The sequence below is a fragment of the Sceloporus undulatus genome, chromosome 2 (assembly GCF_019175285.1).
Source record: "Sceloporus undulatus isolate JIND9_A2432 ecotype Alabama chromosome 2, SceUnd_v1.1, whole genome shotgun sequence".
NCBI classification, from domain to species: Eukaryota; Metazoa; Chordata; class Lepidosauria; order Squamata; family Phrynosomatidae; genus Sceloporus; species Sceloporus undulatus.
The window spans coordinates 58658440-58677107 of NC_056523.1; the positions used below are offsets into that span (position 1 = coordinate 58658440).

The 18668-nt window shown below is 37.8% G+C and overlaps 1 protein-coding gene across 1 annotated transcript in view; it reads left to right on the top strand.

Moving 5' to 3' along the window:
- ERC2 (ELKS/RAB6-interacting/CAST family member 2) overlaps window positions 1-18668 on the top strand; it is a 765920-nt gene that overhangs the window by 310482 nt on the left and 436770 nt on the right. Inside the window, 3 exon segments of the mRNA XM_042454903.1 lie at window positions 4148-4285; window positions 10059-10199; window positions 14878-15018. Coding sequence (XP_042310837.1) covers window positions 4148-4285; window positions 10059-10199; window positions 14878-15018 — 420 coding nt within the window.

The window sequence follows — 18668 nt, forward strand, 5'->3', positions numbered from 1 at the left end:
CCCCTGGTTTATGCCTGCAATAAAGTTATATATCACTTTGCTGTAAGAAAAAGAAGAAACACATATTATCAGGTTATGACTGTAATCTCATACATATTGATCTAGGAATAATCCCCATAAAATCAACAAAGGTTACTCCTTAGGGAATGTGTACAAGACTGCATGCTAGAGACAATGACAGAAGTAGTTACAATTTAGGGCAGACCCAGCATCCTGCGTTACTGTTTTTTAATGTTAAGATGTATTTTGATTGCATTTTCCGGCATATAAGACGACTGGGCGTATCAGACGACTCCCAACTTTTCCAGTTAAAATATAGAGTTTGCTGTATAAGACTACCCCTCTTCCAACGCACACCAAATAAATTGTTTAAAAAGATCAGATTTGATTTCAATATGGTAATTTTAATTCAAATGCTTATGACATGCAGGTACTTAACAGGAAAACTTGTTGTATACAAAGCCTGCTTAGATTGGTCATCTCTCCCTACCTGCCCAGCCCTCCCTGTCTCCAAGACTATCAGAGCGGTAGCGCAAACACAGCTCTTTTTTCCATACCCCGTGGCCATTTTTGAGCTCCCCCCACCATATGCAGTGACTACAGATTCTACAGTCCAGCTTGGAAATTTCAGCACCTGCCATATCAAATGACCCCCAGCGTATAAGACAACCCCTGACTTTTGAGAACATTTTCCTGGGTTAAAAAGTAGTCTTATATGCCAGAAAATACAGTAGTTGGTTGTTGAATATGATGTGTTGCTTCATCTGCTGCTATGAAATTATCAGTTTTACTCAGGGGGAAAGACCCTTTTCTTAATTTCTTCAAGCTGTGATCAGAAAGATATATTTGAAGGCAGTGAATATGTGCATTATTGCTGTCTAGATCCTTATCTAGGGCCTTGGAAGCAAATCCTAGCATACAGTATACTGGAGAAGCACTATTCAGTGGGCCCCCAGTATATGTTGGGATTTGACTTCAAGACCCTCTGTGGATACCAACCTTCGTGGTTGCTCAAGTACCATTATATACAATACTGTAGTAAAATCTTATCCCTTATACAGTACAATATGACAAAATCAAGGCTTGCTATTTGGAATTTGTTGTTTTTGAGTATTTTCAAAACATGGATGGGTGAATCCATGGATGCAAAATGGGTGGATGTGGAGGGCTGACTGTAGTTTTATTTTTATTTAATTAGTTAGTTTATATACTTCCTTGCTCTTGACTTGGGACCCAAGTCCACTTCAAACAAATTGCAAAAACAAAAACAAAACATTTTGAGACCTGCTGTCTTTGGTAAAGCTGGCGTGTTTGAAAATCACATTGAAGAAGATGGCAGTAATGTGAATATGATATAAATGAACACCTAACTGAGAAAGAATAGGTGCTTTAATGTACCTGACATAATCAAATGGTAATAAAAGAACTCTGAATACTAACTACAAGTTCATTCTTTTGGTTGCTTCACTTCCATCTATTTAAGATTATAGTTTACTGAATATGACACATGTACTGTAGTGGCTTTAGTATTCCACAGGGTGTCATGAGGTGGTTGTTATAACCAATATTAATTTTGTAGAAATGAAAGGAACATGGTCTGCTTTCCTTTGAAAACAAGTTTCAGCTTTGGAAGAATAATATGTACACTATCAAAGAACATGCTTTGAACCTGTTTGCATCTTTTCTTTTAAAAATAATTTCATAAAATGTTCAGACTTGAAAAGAAATCTTACCTAGTGTGCTGACAGTGGGGAATATGTGGTCTTCCAGATGTTGGACTTCAATTTGCATCAACTCTAGCCAGCATAGTCATGATGGAGAGTGGAAATGTATCTGGCAGTCCACACAGTCCCCATCCCTGCTATATACACTTACCTAGAGGGAGGTAATATATAGTCAGGTCATTATAGTCAATGGAGCTTATTTCTAAGTAGATGTGTAGAATTGTACTGTCGATAAATAATTGGATATTATTGTTTTAGTAAGTCCAAGTACAGTCTGAAGTTGTAACTAGTTACAAATAACTAATTAATTGTGTTCCCAATAATAAAGATATTATTTATATTATAACTATAACTCAATGAGCTGGGGTGCTTTGCAATGGGGGATATTTGATGTCACAAATGCCTCATTATGGCATTTTAAGGCATTATTATTATAGTGTTCTGAGACTGTGTAGAGGTGGTTCTGATAGACAAATTGGTAGGGAATACATTTGGAACTAGTGGAGGCTGTGGGTTTTAATCTGTAATTACAGTATAAGGAGTTAGTCAAGATATTCAGCCTATTTTAAGGATAATATTCAGCACTTAAAAATCTGGACAAGAATCATGAGCAGACTGATCACTCAACAGACATGAAACCACCAAGCTGACAAGGAGGCTACTTACTATTGGAAACATTGTGTACACACACCAATATGTCTGAGTCAGCATTAATTACATAATCTTCTTATGTGTAATTATCAAGGAGTGTGTATTTGTGTGTGGATGTGAAGAGTTATATAGTTAATTATACAGAAGTAGATATAGAGAGAAAATAGCTACTTTGGGTAAAGACATGATGGAGTTTTGTGACTCTCCAGATGTGGGACTCCAGTTTCCTGCAGCCCTCACTGACTTAACCAGGGGTGAGGAGTGGTGGAACTTGCAGTTCAATTGCACTTTTAGGACCACACAATTCCTACACTTTCTCCATAGCCACAGGAAATTAGTTCATATGTTTTCTGAAATCCAAAAAGATAACTTATATAACTCCTTGTAATGTAACCCTGTATACTGCTCCATATCTTTGCAGCAGTATCAAGTATTATTCCCTGCCACTTGTTACCCCAGCTAAATTTTGGGGAGAGAAAGCAAATAACCTCTATGCCTTGTTGTATTCTCAAGTACATCACTACTAGGAGCATGACATTCCATGATCCTCAGGTGCTTAATGAAACCTTAATTAAAATACATTAACTTTAAGTGTCCTTTGGTAGCATGTCAAATTCATTTTTTAAATATTGGGTTTTGGAACTTTGCATGTCACTCACTGAAAACTCTCCTGCAAGAAACAAGCTCCTATTTGCCCAGAAATAGGATATAATTATTTGCTGATTTCATATTTGAAGGAAGCAATGAATAATTTTAGCAATCGTCTTCTTGCTGCAAGAAAATCTTTGAAAATTGTTCAGTTTATGAAGGCTTTTCAACAGTTCTGGACTTCACACAAAATTCACAGCTGGTATTTTTGCAATAAAAGCAGCATTTCCTGCATGAAAGTAATATCTGCTGTTTTCTGCACAAAATAGCCACATGTGAATTTTCCCTCCCAAACTGTGAATCATAGAATCATAGAATCATAGAGTTGGAAGAGACCACAAGGGCCATCCAGTCCAACCCCCTGCCATGCAGGAAATCCAAATCAAAGCATCCCCAACAGATGGCCATCTAGCCTCTGCTTAAAGACCTCCAAGGAAGGAGACTCCACTACACTCCGGGGGAGTTTGTTCCACTGTCGAACAGCCCTTACTGTCAGGAAGTTCTTCCTAATGTTGAGGTGGAATCTCTTTTCCTGTAGCTTGCATCCATTGTTCCGGGTCTTGTTCTCTGGAGCAGCAGAAAACAAGCTTGCTCCCTCCTCAATGTGACATCCTTTCAAATATTTAAACAGGGCTATCATATCACCTCTTAACCTTCTTTTCTCCAGACTAAACATACCCAGCTCCCTGAGTCGTTCCTCATAGGACATGGCTTCCAGACCCTTCACCATTTTAGTCGCCCTCCTCTGGACATGCTCCAGTTTCTCAATGTCCTTTTTGAATTGTGGTGCCCAGAACTGGACACAATATTCTAGGTGGGGCCTGACCAGAGCAGAATACAGTGGCACTATTACTTCTCTTGATCTAGACACTATACTTTTATTGATGCAGCCTAGAATTGCATTGGCCTGAAGATTCTCATCAGTCCAGGATTCTCCTTATCAGTTTTCTGATTAGTTGAGAAGCATATTTTTAAACTGTTTTTTGGGAAATATATTCAAATATTCTTTCTCACATTGTCTCTTTCTTACATTGTCACATTGAATATTCCTAGTCACATTGTCACTTTTTACTGGTGATTGCCCATAGTTGGTGATTCTAAAGTCTTGCCATTTTACTTTAAAGATTGAAAATCTTCAAGAACAACTTAGAGATAAAGACAAACAACTAACCAATTTGAAAGATCGTGTGAAATCACTGCAGACTGATTCCAGTAACACAGACACTGCTCTAGCAACACTGGAAGAAGCTCTCTCAGAGAAGGTATGGTGTTATTTTATTTTGTGGAAATAAATTTCTTTCCATTGCTGACTCAGGCATTTGAACGTGGGCTTTTTTTACACAAATAACTGCATAAGTGATTTCCTCATGTGAACAGTATTATTGCACAAATACTACAGGAATCTCAGTGCCGGTTTTGTTAGTGGGGAAAATTTTGTATACCTAAGCACCACCAGTTTATCTCAAAAGCTGCCACTGAGGGGTTCGTAAGTATCATGGCATTTCAAATGTTAGGCAGTATCATGCACTTTTATCACAGGATAAACATACACCAAAGTTGTTACACCAGATCCCACAATTGTGTAGCTGGTTGCACAGATGACTGTAAAGTTACTTGCTATGCCATGATTAAGTAAAAAGAATGAGATAGAATGTTATTTATATCATTGCATACCTATTGGCTCACTTGGGAGTGTATTTATGCAACCAATGAGAAAACATAGCTGATTACACATTTTTACCAATGTAGTGCTCCAGCAGGATCTCAAGTCTTTGAGTTTAGTCATGTTCTCTCAGCAGTTCCAGCTACTTTTACTTGAAGTAAGCAGATTATGTCTCATACAGAGCTTTCAGCCACTGCCATTTAGTTCCTGCAAGCTTTTGTGATAAAATATATGTAGATTATGCCTGGAAGAGGACCGATATATACACCCAGACTGCTTGCCAATATAAATAAAACTAAACAGATAGGTTGTTGGGACTTCATCATGTTAGTGGTTAGTCAATGCAAACTTGGTATATTAGGACATTTAAACATGTGTTTTCAACATCTAGCTCACAGAGATTATAGTTCAATTAATCTTTGTTTTGTGCTTGAGAATGAAGTTGTCCAGTCTTTAATAAAATACAAGTGTGATTAGCAGCACAAATGCTCTCAGGCTCAGACTTATATCATTAGAAAAGGGAAATACATTTTAAATAAATTTTTAATGTTTCATTCTTTTACAAAACAAATATCTGAGGCATAGTAATTCTGTTTAAAAAGTTGATGCATACACAGTTTCAGAGAAACGTGAGAGGCTCTTTTTCTTCCTGGTCATTGGAGAACCAAAAGATAGAGTCAGTTTATCCATAATAAAATTAGTATCGTTAGGGAATTGATCTGTCAGGATGTGAAGCTACTCATAGATAGCCCAATTTTTCATGAAGTTGTCTAATCCCCTGTTGTTGCTTTCCAGGATGATGGATGTCGCTGCATCTTGTGCTACCAAATTCTATAGTCTTAACTATGCACTGTGTGGCAAATTATTTCTGTTATGAATCTTGCACCATTCAGCTTTTATGGATGATTGTACTGGTTCTAATATAACTTTCTCTCTTTTCCATGTAACACTATGTGGAGATTCAGTGGTAGAATTTGGGAGAGTTTAGGAGGGGGTATTTACATCTCCCGACATTTCAAGATGAAAATAGGAAGCTTCTCAATGCTCATGACAAGACCACCCTCCTAATCTAAATTGCTGAATGTGCTATGCATTTATTCTGTAATGGAGAGAGATAAAAGCCAGGAGGATGTTAAGTTAGAGACATCCTAGAAATACCTGTATCTTATTTGATAATTGATATACTAGAAAAACAACATTGCAGTGGTATCTCTGCTTTGGGTTTTATTCCAGTTTTTAAAATCGTTATGCAAGATGTTGAATGCTACTCCAAAATTAGGTTCAGCTTATTTAAAGTCTGGAATGCACTCTCACTGACATTGACGCCTCTGAGCACCTCAGTTCACAGTATACTTCAGTAACTGTAGTGTGTGGAACAGTGCCTCAATGTTAATGTTGGCTCCAGAGATTATGCATTTACTCTCTTTACAAGTCCCTGGAGAGGGAATCAAATCATGAAGGATGTGAATCCTAGAAATACATACTAAAACAAACAGGGTGTTCTTCAAAAGCCACAAGTAGGAGCATTAAGTATTAGGGGCAGGTAAATGTAAACAGAGAAAGAGTATGTATTTGTTTAATATGGATACCAGTTTGAAGCCTTTTATAATTTTTCTACAAAATCTGTGAATTTTGAGGACTGAAACAATGCAGATTCAAGGGTGGCTAACTGTGTCACAGCATGATTACAGTATAATCTCAGAAAAGAATGTGGGTTAATGTTAAAGTAGTATCCAGTAATAATCACATTTAAATAAATACTTTCAAACTCATTTTTGACTTCTCACAAATACCTAAGTGTATTTAAATTTGTCACTGCTGTATAGTTGCCTCCTTTTAAGAGGTGAACCAGGATTAGATGTTCTTCAGTATGGTAATTAATCTAAGAACTTCTAGATTTTTAAAAATACTTTTAAAATGCAGTAGCTAATAATACCTGTTCTGTATAAACAATTTTATTTTGAGATCATTGGTCTTAGAAATGATTATTTTTCTATGTCAAAACGCTCCAAATGTGTACGCATGGAAGGTCCCTTGACTGAGACCTTATTACTTGGTTAAATAAATGTCTTCAATTGAATGTTAAAAATCTCACAATAATATTAACATTAGTTATATATTTGTATATCTAGTACAATACATAGCATTTGCCATAGTACTGATCAAACATAAAGCTCTTTTGTGTGATGTATTATGATGTATTACAAGAGAATAGAGCTAAGGTTTTAAAGAAACACAAATATTTGCACTCTCTTTTAAGAGTGCACAATAACTGCTTCCTTTTAAAATGAAGCACATATTTACACCTCCTGAGAACATCTTGTGTTTGGCTTCACTGAAAGATACTGTATCTTTCTAAGATAATATGATAAAGCTCAAGTTGCAATCCCAAGAATATTGGCAGAAGCTGCTTATCCTGTAGAAAGGGAGAAATGGAAATTTGCATTGGAAACCAATGTTTACATCAGAGTTTGAAAAAAAATTCCTTTTTGGATTACAGTACCCACAATCTTCAAGAAGTATGAGTACAACAATACTGGATGGGGTGATTCTGGAATATGTATTCCATCCCTAAACCCCCCCCCCCCCCCAACATTTTCCAATATGTAGTTTACCTCTGGCAAGGCAACCAGTGAAGGATCATGACCCATGATTTTCTAAAATGGCTTGCTGTGTGATAGCAGAAGGATGATATTAGTAGGGAAATCAAAAGCACACAGGATAACATTGCTAGTTGTTTTGTAAGCAAACTAAATGCACTGAGCCTGCATTGAGACTTGTTTATCTGTTTATTTATTTCATGCCTCGCCTTTCTTCTGACAAATTAATATAAGAACAGCTAAAATCTTATTATGCAACAGATAAAAGTAACAGATAATTCTGTTAAAAGCCACAAAGTTAAAACAGGTTAAAACACATGTAAAACATGATTAAAAATAAAAAGGACAGCATATCTACAAATGGCTTGATATAGAATCATAGAGTTGGAAGAGAACACAAGGGCCATCCAGTCCAACCCCCCAGTCATTCCCCTAGAGCAGCGGTTCCCAACCTGTGGGTCGGGACCCCTTTGGGGGTCGAATTACCCTTTTACAGGGGTCGCCAAAGACCATCAGAAAACACATATTTCCAATGTTAGCAATGAAAATAATTGTATGGTTGGGGGTCGCCACAACATGAAGAACTGTATTAAAGGGTCGCGGCATTGAGAAGGCTACATAACCATCCATCCTCTTTTAAAAACATCCAAAGAAGGAGACTCCACCACTCTCTAAGGCAGTATGTTCCCCTGTTGAACAGCTATTACCATCAGGAAGTTCTTCATAATGTTTAGGTGCAATCTCTTTTCCTGTAGAATCATAGAGTCATAGAATCATAGAATTATAGAGCTGGAAGACACTGCAAGGGCCATTCAGTCCAACCCCCTTGCCATGCAGGAAATCTAAATCAAAGCATCCCTGACAGATGTCCATCCAGCCTCTATTTAAAGACCTCTAAGGAAGGAGACTCCACCACTCTCCAAGGAAGTTTATTCCACTGTTAAACAGCCCTTACTGTCAGGAAGTCCCCCCTAATCTTGAGGTGGAATTTCTTTTCCTGGAGCTTGCATCCATTGCTCCGGGTCCTAGTCTCTGGAGCAGCAGAAAACAGGCTTGCTGCCTCCTCAATATGACATCCCTTCAAATATTTAAACAGGGCTATCATATCACCTCTTAACCTTCTCCAGGCTAAACATCCCCAGCTCCCTCAGTCATTCCTCATAGGGCATGGTTTCCAGACCCTCCACCATATTAGTTGCCCTCCTTTGGACACACTCCAGTTTCTTCACATCCTTTTTGAATTGTGGTGCCCAGAACTGGACACAGCATTCCAGGTGGGGCCTGACCAGAGCAGAACAGAGTGGCACTATTACTTCCCGTGAGCTAGACACTATACTTCTATTGATGCAGCCTAAAATTGCATTGCCCTTGTTAGCTGCCACATCGCACTGTTGATTCATGTTCAACTTGTGGTCTACTTGGACTCCCAGATCCCTTTCACATGCAGTTTCATTCAGCCAGGTGTTTCCCATCCTATATCTGTACATTTCATTTTCCCGCCCTAAGTGCAGTACCTTACATTTCTCCATGTTGAAATTCATTTTGTTTGCCTTGGCCCAGCTTTCCAATCTATCAAGGTCATTTTGAATCTTGATCCTGTGTTCTATGTTCTAATCTCTGGAGCAGCAGAAAACAAGTTTTCTGCTTCTTCCATGCGACATCCTTTCAAATCCTCTTTGCCTTGTTCTTTGTATAATATTTGAGCTATTATCTCCAGCACTTGATGAAAATTCTAACTCTTCAGAATACTGTTTCCTTCCCTTGCAGGCGAGTGCAGCCGTTTCCTCACTGTCCATATTTGGTAGTCTTGAATAGGCAGTGAAACAGAATCAGCTCTTGCCCTCAAAACACTCTTTGGTTGTTCACCTGTGAGGTGAGCTCCAGGGATTGGGGCTGCAGGTACACAGGAGCTAGTGTCTGCTAGTTTCTCCTTCCACCAATTCTCTGTCTCACTTCCTCTCAGCGGAACCACCACTTCCCTAAGGCCATGTGCTCAGGCAGGGGCCTGGGGCTATGAACAAGAGAACAGTGGTATGTTAATGAGCACAGATTTCCACTCAGCTCACACAAATGATCAGCCTGACCCAACAGGCACAATGTCACCAAACTATAATAGAACACTTGACACTGGTCCAAAACATACTGCAGAAATATCCCGTTTGAGACTGCTTTAACTGCCCTGGCTAGGGAATCCTGGGATTGTAGATTATTGTGGTGTCAGAGCTCTCTGACGAGAAGAATAAATGTCTCACAAAACGATAGTTCTTCAGAATTCCCCAGCATTGAGCCGGAGAGTTAAGTGGTAACAAACTAGATTTTTCTGCAGTGTGTTTTGGACCATCGTTGCACACACAAGTAAGCCTACTGGCTCAGACCAAAAAAGCACCTTTTCCAACTGCCCTCACTCAACAACTCTCACAGTAGGCTTTCTTGGGCAGGGGAGGTTTAACCCAGCCAACCCAAGCTCACCTTATGCTGTCTCTTATTTATTTATTTATTTATTTTTTATTTGTTTGTTTGTTTGTTTGTTTGTTTGTTTTTTTGTTTGCACAAGAAGTGAAGGTGTTCTTGTGTAATGGCAACCACAATATCTAGGAACTACAGGACCTAGAGTGCACAGTTGTTTGGAGATGATCCCAATATTGCTATTTTGGCGTTGAGAGCAAATCAAGACTTTCTGTTGAAAAATGATACATAGTTTTAGTTTTCTACATAACCACATTTTAAGTTGCTGCTTAAAATGATAAAATGTAGCCATATTTCACTTTTTAGGAGAGAATTATGAGCGATTAAAGAACGAGGGAAAGAGATGACCGTGAAAGGATTGAAGAAATTGAATCCTTTAAAAAAGAAAACAAAGACCTAAAGGAAAAAGTGAATGCTTTACAAGCAGAGCTACAGAAAAAGAGGTCAGTACTTGCAATTAATTCAATATTTGAATGATGTTATTCAACTGCTATATAGAATTTTATAGTTCATATTAAATGTTAGAGCTGAAAACTAGCATATTAATACATTCGGGATGCTGTACTTCCAAAGGATGTCCCCTCTGTCTGAGCCTTCATGTTTCTATATTTTTAAATAATGGGTGGGATTCAAAAATGTTCTTTCACAAATGAAATAACTTATATCTAAAGAAAGGATTCAAGGATAGGATTATTTTTTCAGACTCCTCCTCCCCCTTTCCTGCTTTTCTCCACTGTTTCCAAAGGGCCCAAAATTATTTGGTGCAGAATTTGGTTGGTTTCAGTGAAGTGCTGGAGGCTACAGGAGGGAACAAAGAGCCACCCACCCACTGTGGTGGGACCTCATTGCCCTTATTTTTACCCTTTGAGCCTTTTAAAACCAGTTTGAACCTTTGTACTATTAATTATACCTGTTTAGATTGTTACATCATATTAACTTCTTGCTACCTTTGGATGCCGTCCAAAATTTAGTTGCAGGATATTTGGTGCGAGTACTAACTGGAATGCAGCTTTATGATATATTGCACCAGTACTTTGCCATTTTCATTCGCTCCTCATCCATGTCAGGCCAAAATTCAAAACAGCAGGTCCTGACCTTTAAACCCTTTGAGGCTTAGACCATAGTATTTGAAGTAGTGTCTCTTCTATATGTCACTAACAAAGTTTTCAGTTCATCTGAGATGATCATTCTTCAAGAGGCAAGGAGTTAGACAGCAAGGAGTGAAAGGGACTTCTCATTAGTGACTATCTGTCTTCTCAGCTGTCTTTTCCAGCTGAGCAGAGTTTGTCTGGTGCTCACTTCACTATTTTATTCAGTACGTTAAAGGCTTTTCTATTTTCACAGGCCTTTAAAACCTTTCATTTTTCATTTCTGGCCTTATGTTGTGTCTTAACACGTTTTAATGTTGACTTCTTCAGATTTGTTAGTAGTAGTTGCCATTCTCTACACTTCTTCCTTGGATCAATTGATTATTTTAGTTTTAGTATACAGACATTGTTTACCTGGATTTTTTTTTAAAAATGGGTTTATCTTTTCTGTATGTCAGGGTGGGGAACTTTGGATAGAAAGCTATTCTCTCCCCCACCTGAACTGGTTGAAGTCAGGGGTGTGGCCACACTGCTGATATCACTGATTCTCCACTTGGTGTTTTGGCAATGACCCAGCTTGATCATAGAAGCATAGCACTGAACGGGCCCCAAGGACCTTTTTGTTCAGCCCCAAGTACTCTTGAGGATGGCCATTAACTTCTGCTTTCAACGTTCAAAGAAGGAGAGGCAGACACTCTCCCAGGCAGCGTCTTCTGCTGTCAAACAAGTTTCTCTGTCTTCCACATGACAGCCTTTCAGATACTTAGATGGCTTTGTTTCACTTCTCAGTCTTCTTTAATTCAAAACTAAACATACCCGCTCCCCAAGCCATTTTCATAAGGCTTGATTTCCATCATTTTTACCGCCGTGGACCCCTTCCTTTGGATAGATTCAGTTTGCCAATATTCTTTTTGACTGTAGTGCCCACGACTTGGACTGATATTCCAGTGGATGTCTTGATATAAGAAAATGGATTAGTACTAGTATCTGATGTGAAACACTATTCTTCTGTTGATGCAGGATAGAATTGCAAAGAAGGAGGTTAACCCTCCACTTACTTTATTTTTACATTAAAGATAAAAATATAAAAAGGTTTCTTACCACACTGCTGTACTTTCCCCCCCCCCTATTTTGGTATCCCCACCCCCACACAAGCACTGGTTTTTTTTTTTTCCAAATTATTGTGCAAACCTATTTTTTAAAACTGAAAATAACATTTTCGTTCAATCAATCAATGATGCTTTGTGAAAAATTCTATTTTCCCTCTCACAAACCACCAAAAAGGAAGCCATTTCATGGCAGTTTATGTTTTTTAACAGGGTTCTTGATGTGTTTTTTATGGTGTATGGAAAAATGCATATTATTAAATTCCTGGTGCAAGTCAGCAGAGGTCCATGAATATGTTGCATGTCCCTCTTGCTCCATCTCCCTTTCTGGAGGTTGGAGGTGAGTGATAGGGAAGGACAAACCATAGAGTTTCTGCAAGCTGGAAGGAGCTTAGTAGTTTGTGCTAGATCAACAAGCCATGGCATTTCTTCCCCTGTGATATGTCATCCACAGAATGAAGGGTATGGAGTAACTGAAAAATAGAATAGAAAGGTGAATACTTCTGGCTATGTCCAGGAAGCTCCTGATCCAAATCCCATTAACTCACTAAGCATCCTCAGCCAAGGAGTTTTTCTAAGGCCTGTTACAGACAGCCAAAATAAAGCTGCTTCATGTCACAGTGGAGGTATGGTGTTTCAATGATGCATGCTCCTAAGAGTCCAGAAGCCACACGAAGCCACGCTCCAGTCTGGAGCATGGCTTTGTGCGACTTCTGGACTCTTAGGACGCATGCATCATTGAAACACCATACCTCCACTGTGACTCGAAGCAGCTTTATTTTGGCTGTCTGTAACAGGCCTTTGACTCTCATTGCACCCTATCATGTACAAATGGGCTTTAGAATACCAGCTGTTGTTTAAGATGACTGAGACAACATACTGTATGTGAACCAAAAAATGAAAAGTATGACTTAAGTTATAATGATACATCGATAATTGAAGATAAAAATAGTTGAGAATGTTATTGCATATTCTTACTGTCCAAAAAACTTAATTTCTATTAAAAGTTATGTTGCCAAGAAAGAGTAATAAAAGTGTAAAGGTGTACCACAGTCTTGAATAGGCCTACTCAAAACTATGATGACAGCTCTTCATCTTAATTGTGATAACATCAAAATTATATTCTTCTCTCATTTCTGGAAATGGTTATTGATGGAGAACTAATATTGTCAAAATCCATGGTTCCTCTGTGGCTGTATTTCCAGGTGTGTGTTCTGTTTAAGGATGATGATAATGGTAACAATTATTAATACTAATTATATTTTTCTTGTAATTCGTGTAGAATTACAAACATCTGGACCTACGTAAATTTTCTGTTTTCTGACCTAAAGCTATAGATCTGCAACTCCACAACCCTGTAGCAATTTTTAAAAACATTGTATTTAAGTCTGAGGTTTCAGTTGGTTGCACTGGGAAGAGAGAAAGAAAGGTGCTGATAAAAAAAGTAGAAATAGGCCTATTGAAGAAAAAACAATAATAAATACAAATAAGCAGTTGACAGGGTAGGGTTCAGATTTGTCTCTGCATAAAAATTATAGTGAAGAGGAAAAGTAGATCTCTGCCTTGCACTAACATTATTTGATGTTTTATGAAGGGGCAGGCCTGTCCTGACACTTTTCATTTCTGTACACACACAACACAGGAAGAGTACTGAAATGGTTCTATCAAATCAAAACTAGTCATGATGTCTTCACTTTACTAATATTAGCAGACATATGCCTCTTAGTATCTGTTGCTGTGGAACACAAGTAAGATGGTACTATTGCCCTCATGCCTTGCTTAGTAGGCTTGCCATCAGCATCTGGTTAGCTTCTCCCACAGTCAGGCTGCCACTGGACTAGATAGACTTTCATCTGACCCATATTTCATTTGGACATATGTTTTAGAAAACTTTAGATTATTTTTTTAAAGGGAGGAATTGGTGAATAAAAAGGACAAGCCTAAATTGTGGCTTTGGAGTCAGGACGTTACAGGAAAAAAAGAACTGCCACCACTGCTTCATATTTCTTTCTCACCTTTTACTAATAAAAGCTCAGTGCAATAATTCATTGTTTGGTGAGACATAGTCAAACTGAGCATTGTCCCTACCATTTCCTTAAAAGCTAGTTTTGTGACATCGGATGAAGAAATGCTTTGTATGATGACATTGGGTCATATGGTATATTACCCACTGGATTCTGCAGAGAGAAAAAAACTCTGCAGAAATCCTGAAACTAAAATCACAGGCTAGACTTGACAATAACCTGCCCCTTGTTGCCCCAAGATATTATATTCTCCCTCTAACAACTCTGTGCCCTTTCATTTCAGCACATATGAACCATGGTAGGAGAGCCTAGCTGGATTTAATACTGTGAGATTGCAGAATCCACAGAACAAAAATGGCTGTTGGTGCCATCTAGGTTTGAACAGAATCACCTGACATGATAGACAGTAGATGCTACCCAGAAAATTAGAGTAATAATAACCATATTTTGAGTGAGAAGGTTGCAGACAGTAGAACAAGAACATGCTGGCTGTTACTTTGCTGAGGACGTTGCATGTTTGGAAAAACGGGATCACAAACTAAACACCCTTGGAAAAAGGCAACATGAGGCAACAATTTAGAAAGTTTCCAAATATGTACTCATATGAATATCTGTATGCTGTCACTGATCACTTGTTTACATTTTGTTAGACCAGAAGCAGGACAGTACACATGCCTGATAGATGTTGTGATCTATTCCTATATAAACATATGTTTGCACCAAGGGTGGAACACAGTAAGTGTTACTAATTCTGAACTCTGAAATGTCAGTGCAGATATTCCTGGAAGCATTGTAGTTCTGCACAGTTGTCAAGTCTGCTATGAAAGGCTTACTAGGGGTTAAAATCAATTTAGTGTTTTCTGGTAACCTTCTCTTTCAATTGTCTCTTTTATATATATCTTTTTAGTCTAGCTTAATTGACCTCAAAGAACATGCATCATCATTGGCTTCAGCAGGGCTGAAAAGAGACTCCAAGTTAAAGTCTTTAGAAATAGCCATAGAACAAAAGAAGGAGGAGTGTAGTAAGCTAGAAGCACAGCTCAAAAAGGTAAATACTGCCTAACAACAGCTCTTGCATGCTTGCATTTCTGCAATTAAAGATGTTGCCTGCTAATTTCAAATCCCAATTACTGTTAATAGATGGAAATGTTCATAATGCACTTTGTAGTTTATCTATTAAAACTAATGAAAATATGTGTTTGATTCAAACGTTGAAATCTAAAAAGTTTTTGTTTGACAGCTTAAATAACATGCAGCCATGATGACGATGATGATTTGTCATTAGCGGATGTTCAACAAGAAAACCATCTAAATATGTATACAAACGTTTTTGGGGATGTACATCATATTTAATTGCATGTAGTCTAATATTTTATCACCAATGATTTTGGAACCATGTTAATACATTTTATCATACACCATTTCTCTTTCCTATGTCAGTTAGTACTGTGTGTGCTCATTGTTGAAACACAAACTCATAACATACATCTTGGTTTAAACATCATGTTTGCCTTCCACACGTTGTAAATAGGATTGTGTTGCCAATAGATCATTTAACTGAGAGCACAGTGTAGCCAAAGTTGAGCAAGTTTAACTTTAATCAAAAGGGTAACTTTAGAATGCTTCAGTTTGCCACATGGTTCACACATCATTGTAGACAGGCATTTATAAAATGATTAATGACTGAAAACATAACATTAATTTCTACAAGGATACAGTGCAAGATTCTGTGCACACTACACGAACAAAAGGATATATATAGTATATGCAGCCTAATGCAACTTTACAGAAACATGGGGAGCAAAGGTCAGGCATTGGTATGGCCTGAATGACACTTGATGTGATTATAATTTTTTTTAAAAAGGGTAGCAATAAAGATCAAGATGCAATCCAAGACAAGTCCTCATCTGACTGTAAATTGAGATAAAACCAGTTATAATGAGGGTAACATACAATAAGCTTGTAGAGATTTAGTATCTTCAGAATTCACTTCTTTCACACAACACAAATGGCATTCCAGAAGTTGGATATCCAATTTCATTTTGTTGCCGGCCAATTTAATGCAATTTAAGAGTGCCCAGCATCAGCCATTTGAAAAAGCGGTGTTATGCAGATAAAATTATTCTCAGTTTTTAAAATGCAAATTAGTTTTTTGTTTTGTTTTAGGGTTTAAAAAAACCTCTACAACAATGGTCTGTTGTCCAGTAGTTTTTGTTCTTGGTAATGATCCTGTGAATACTATTAATTCAAAAGTGCAAAAAGTTTAGCCTTTTTTTTAAGGTAAGCAGTTTGGTATCTATGGCGCGTTACAGACTGCTTGAAAGCGGTGGTCTGCTGCCGCCGCCATTAGTGGCGCTGAGAGCCCCAGCGGCCAAACTGCAAGGCTCCCTGGCACCGCAAAAAAGAAGCGCCAAAATGGCGCTTTTTGTTGCAGTGTGCTAATGGCGCTGCAAGGCACCAATGGCACACTTGCGGCGTCATTAGTGCCGCACAACATGCAGACGCTAAGCGGCTGCTACGTCAAGATGCCAGCGCCCGTGTAGAACTGATGCCGCCATTTTGTATGTCCTCAGGACGTACTAGGGTTAGGGGCGTGTGTAAAGCATGCCCTTTCCTAACCCTAGTACGTCCTGGGGACGTAGTTTACTCCCGTGCAGAATGGGCCTATCTCACAGCATCATAATCACAACTACTAAAAATAACTTTAAATTCAAGGGCAATGTTTAATAATTAGATATATAAACGAATAATTTCATAGAAAAATAAGTGGATTTAAAATCCTAGATCTCTTTTTAACGCATTAAAGAAGCATGTGAATTAAAAACGACAACAAAGGAAAGTGGTAAAACATTGGAGACCTAGCATGGTGTAGTGGTTTGTTGGACTAGGATCCTGGAGACAAGGGTTTGAATCACCACTCAGCCATGTCAACCCATTTACAACAACAACGTTTAGACATGTCACATGACCTTGGATATGTCACACACTCTCTGCTTCACAGGAAGGCAGTGGCAAACCCCCTCTGAACAAATCTTGCCAAGAAAACCTTGAGATAGGTTCACCTTAGGGTCACTGTAAGTCAGAAATTACTTGAAGGCACATAATAATAGCAAAAATAAAAGCTTTGTTTACTTATATAATAAATGCAGCATTTATTTCCTGATTTGTGAGTAAATCAAATGCTACTACTCTTTATCAGGAAGGGGGAGGGATTGAGTTGCTACTAATAACAGACTCCAAGTAATATTTTTAGTTTCATTTGGTAACATTCTTTAATTGCTGCAAAAACTCAAAATATTATTTGCAAAATGGCCATATGTCAGATCTGCAGGCTTTAGAATTAAGCTTTTAATCTTTTTATTATTATCATGGTTAGTTTATTTGGCTGATAATGAAAGTGAGATAGGTGTAAAATATCTTCACTCCTATATACATTGTTTTCAAAACTTTTGCTTTCAATTATAGAGATGGATCATCAAGTTGAATTGTCTGAGTGATAGGAATGAAATGACAGGACTATGTGAATGGCAGGACTGCAATATTTGTTAAAAGTTGGGAAAGGAATTCCAAATAAAACACATTTTAAAAAATTGTTTTTTTTAAAAAAAGATTGCTTTTGTAAGTTGCATGTAAGGTATCATTGAACAAACATAGTGAAAATATTTGAAGATAGTTTGAAATGGTGTCTGAAAATACAGTACTTATGATATTTTCTTCCTTCTAATCAAGGAAAGATGCGCTGTACCTATAGTTGTAAATAAGTTTTTTTCTTACCACTTTCATTTGTTTTCTACTGTTTATTTTGTTTATATATTGTTGAGCTACTGAATAAATGGGTAAAACAGTAAATCTTACCAAAATCCAGATTTGTTCAGATTTTGAAGAAAGTTCTAATGCTAGCAGCATTGAAGTTATACCACTATATTTCTGCTTCATTATAAGAGAGAAGGGCAATACACAAGAAGTTAATTTCTCATTGTTTGATGTAATAAAACTGTGCAGCTAAATATTGGACTGGATTAGTAATGGTGAGCCCCAGTGTGGGCCTGGGAAGAGCTTCATTGTACTGGGGCCTCCCTTCCCTTTGGAATCTGAAGAGCGAATCTGAAACTATGAGCAGTAGCTCTAAAAGGACCCTCTGAAGGCAGAGGCAGTAAAACACCACCAACAACTGCATCTTAAAAAGAAATCTGGATTTCTTTTTGAAATCCAGGTAGGCACCTACATAAGACTCTTGGATCTTGACCATAAAACACAGATAATTTAAAGTATATGAGAATATAGTAGAGAAAATATTTTTGCACTGTTATTCCAATAATCTTGAAAATGTTGATTGTTTTCCATCACTGCTTTAGATGTAGTATCAGGAAGTCTATTTACTTCTTTACAAGGCATAATCTGTTAGTCCTGTTACAAACCATAATCTGTTACTCCTGGAGTGGTGTCAGCAAATTCCCTTGACAGGCACTTATGGTTTTTCAATCATAGGGCAACCTATTCAACTCAGCAGTATGTCCTTGTTGAGTTTTACGGAGTGGTAGAATGTCAGGGTGACTGGTGTAGTTTAAGGGATTTACAATTTCCAGGATAGTTTGCTTTATTCTCCTTTATATTGCCCTTTGCTATGACTTTTGTTTGTTTGCCACTCCTTAGATTTCCTCACCAGTTTGCCAAACTATACTTTGCCGAACTATACCT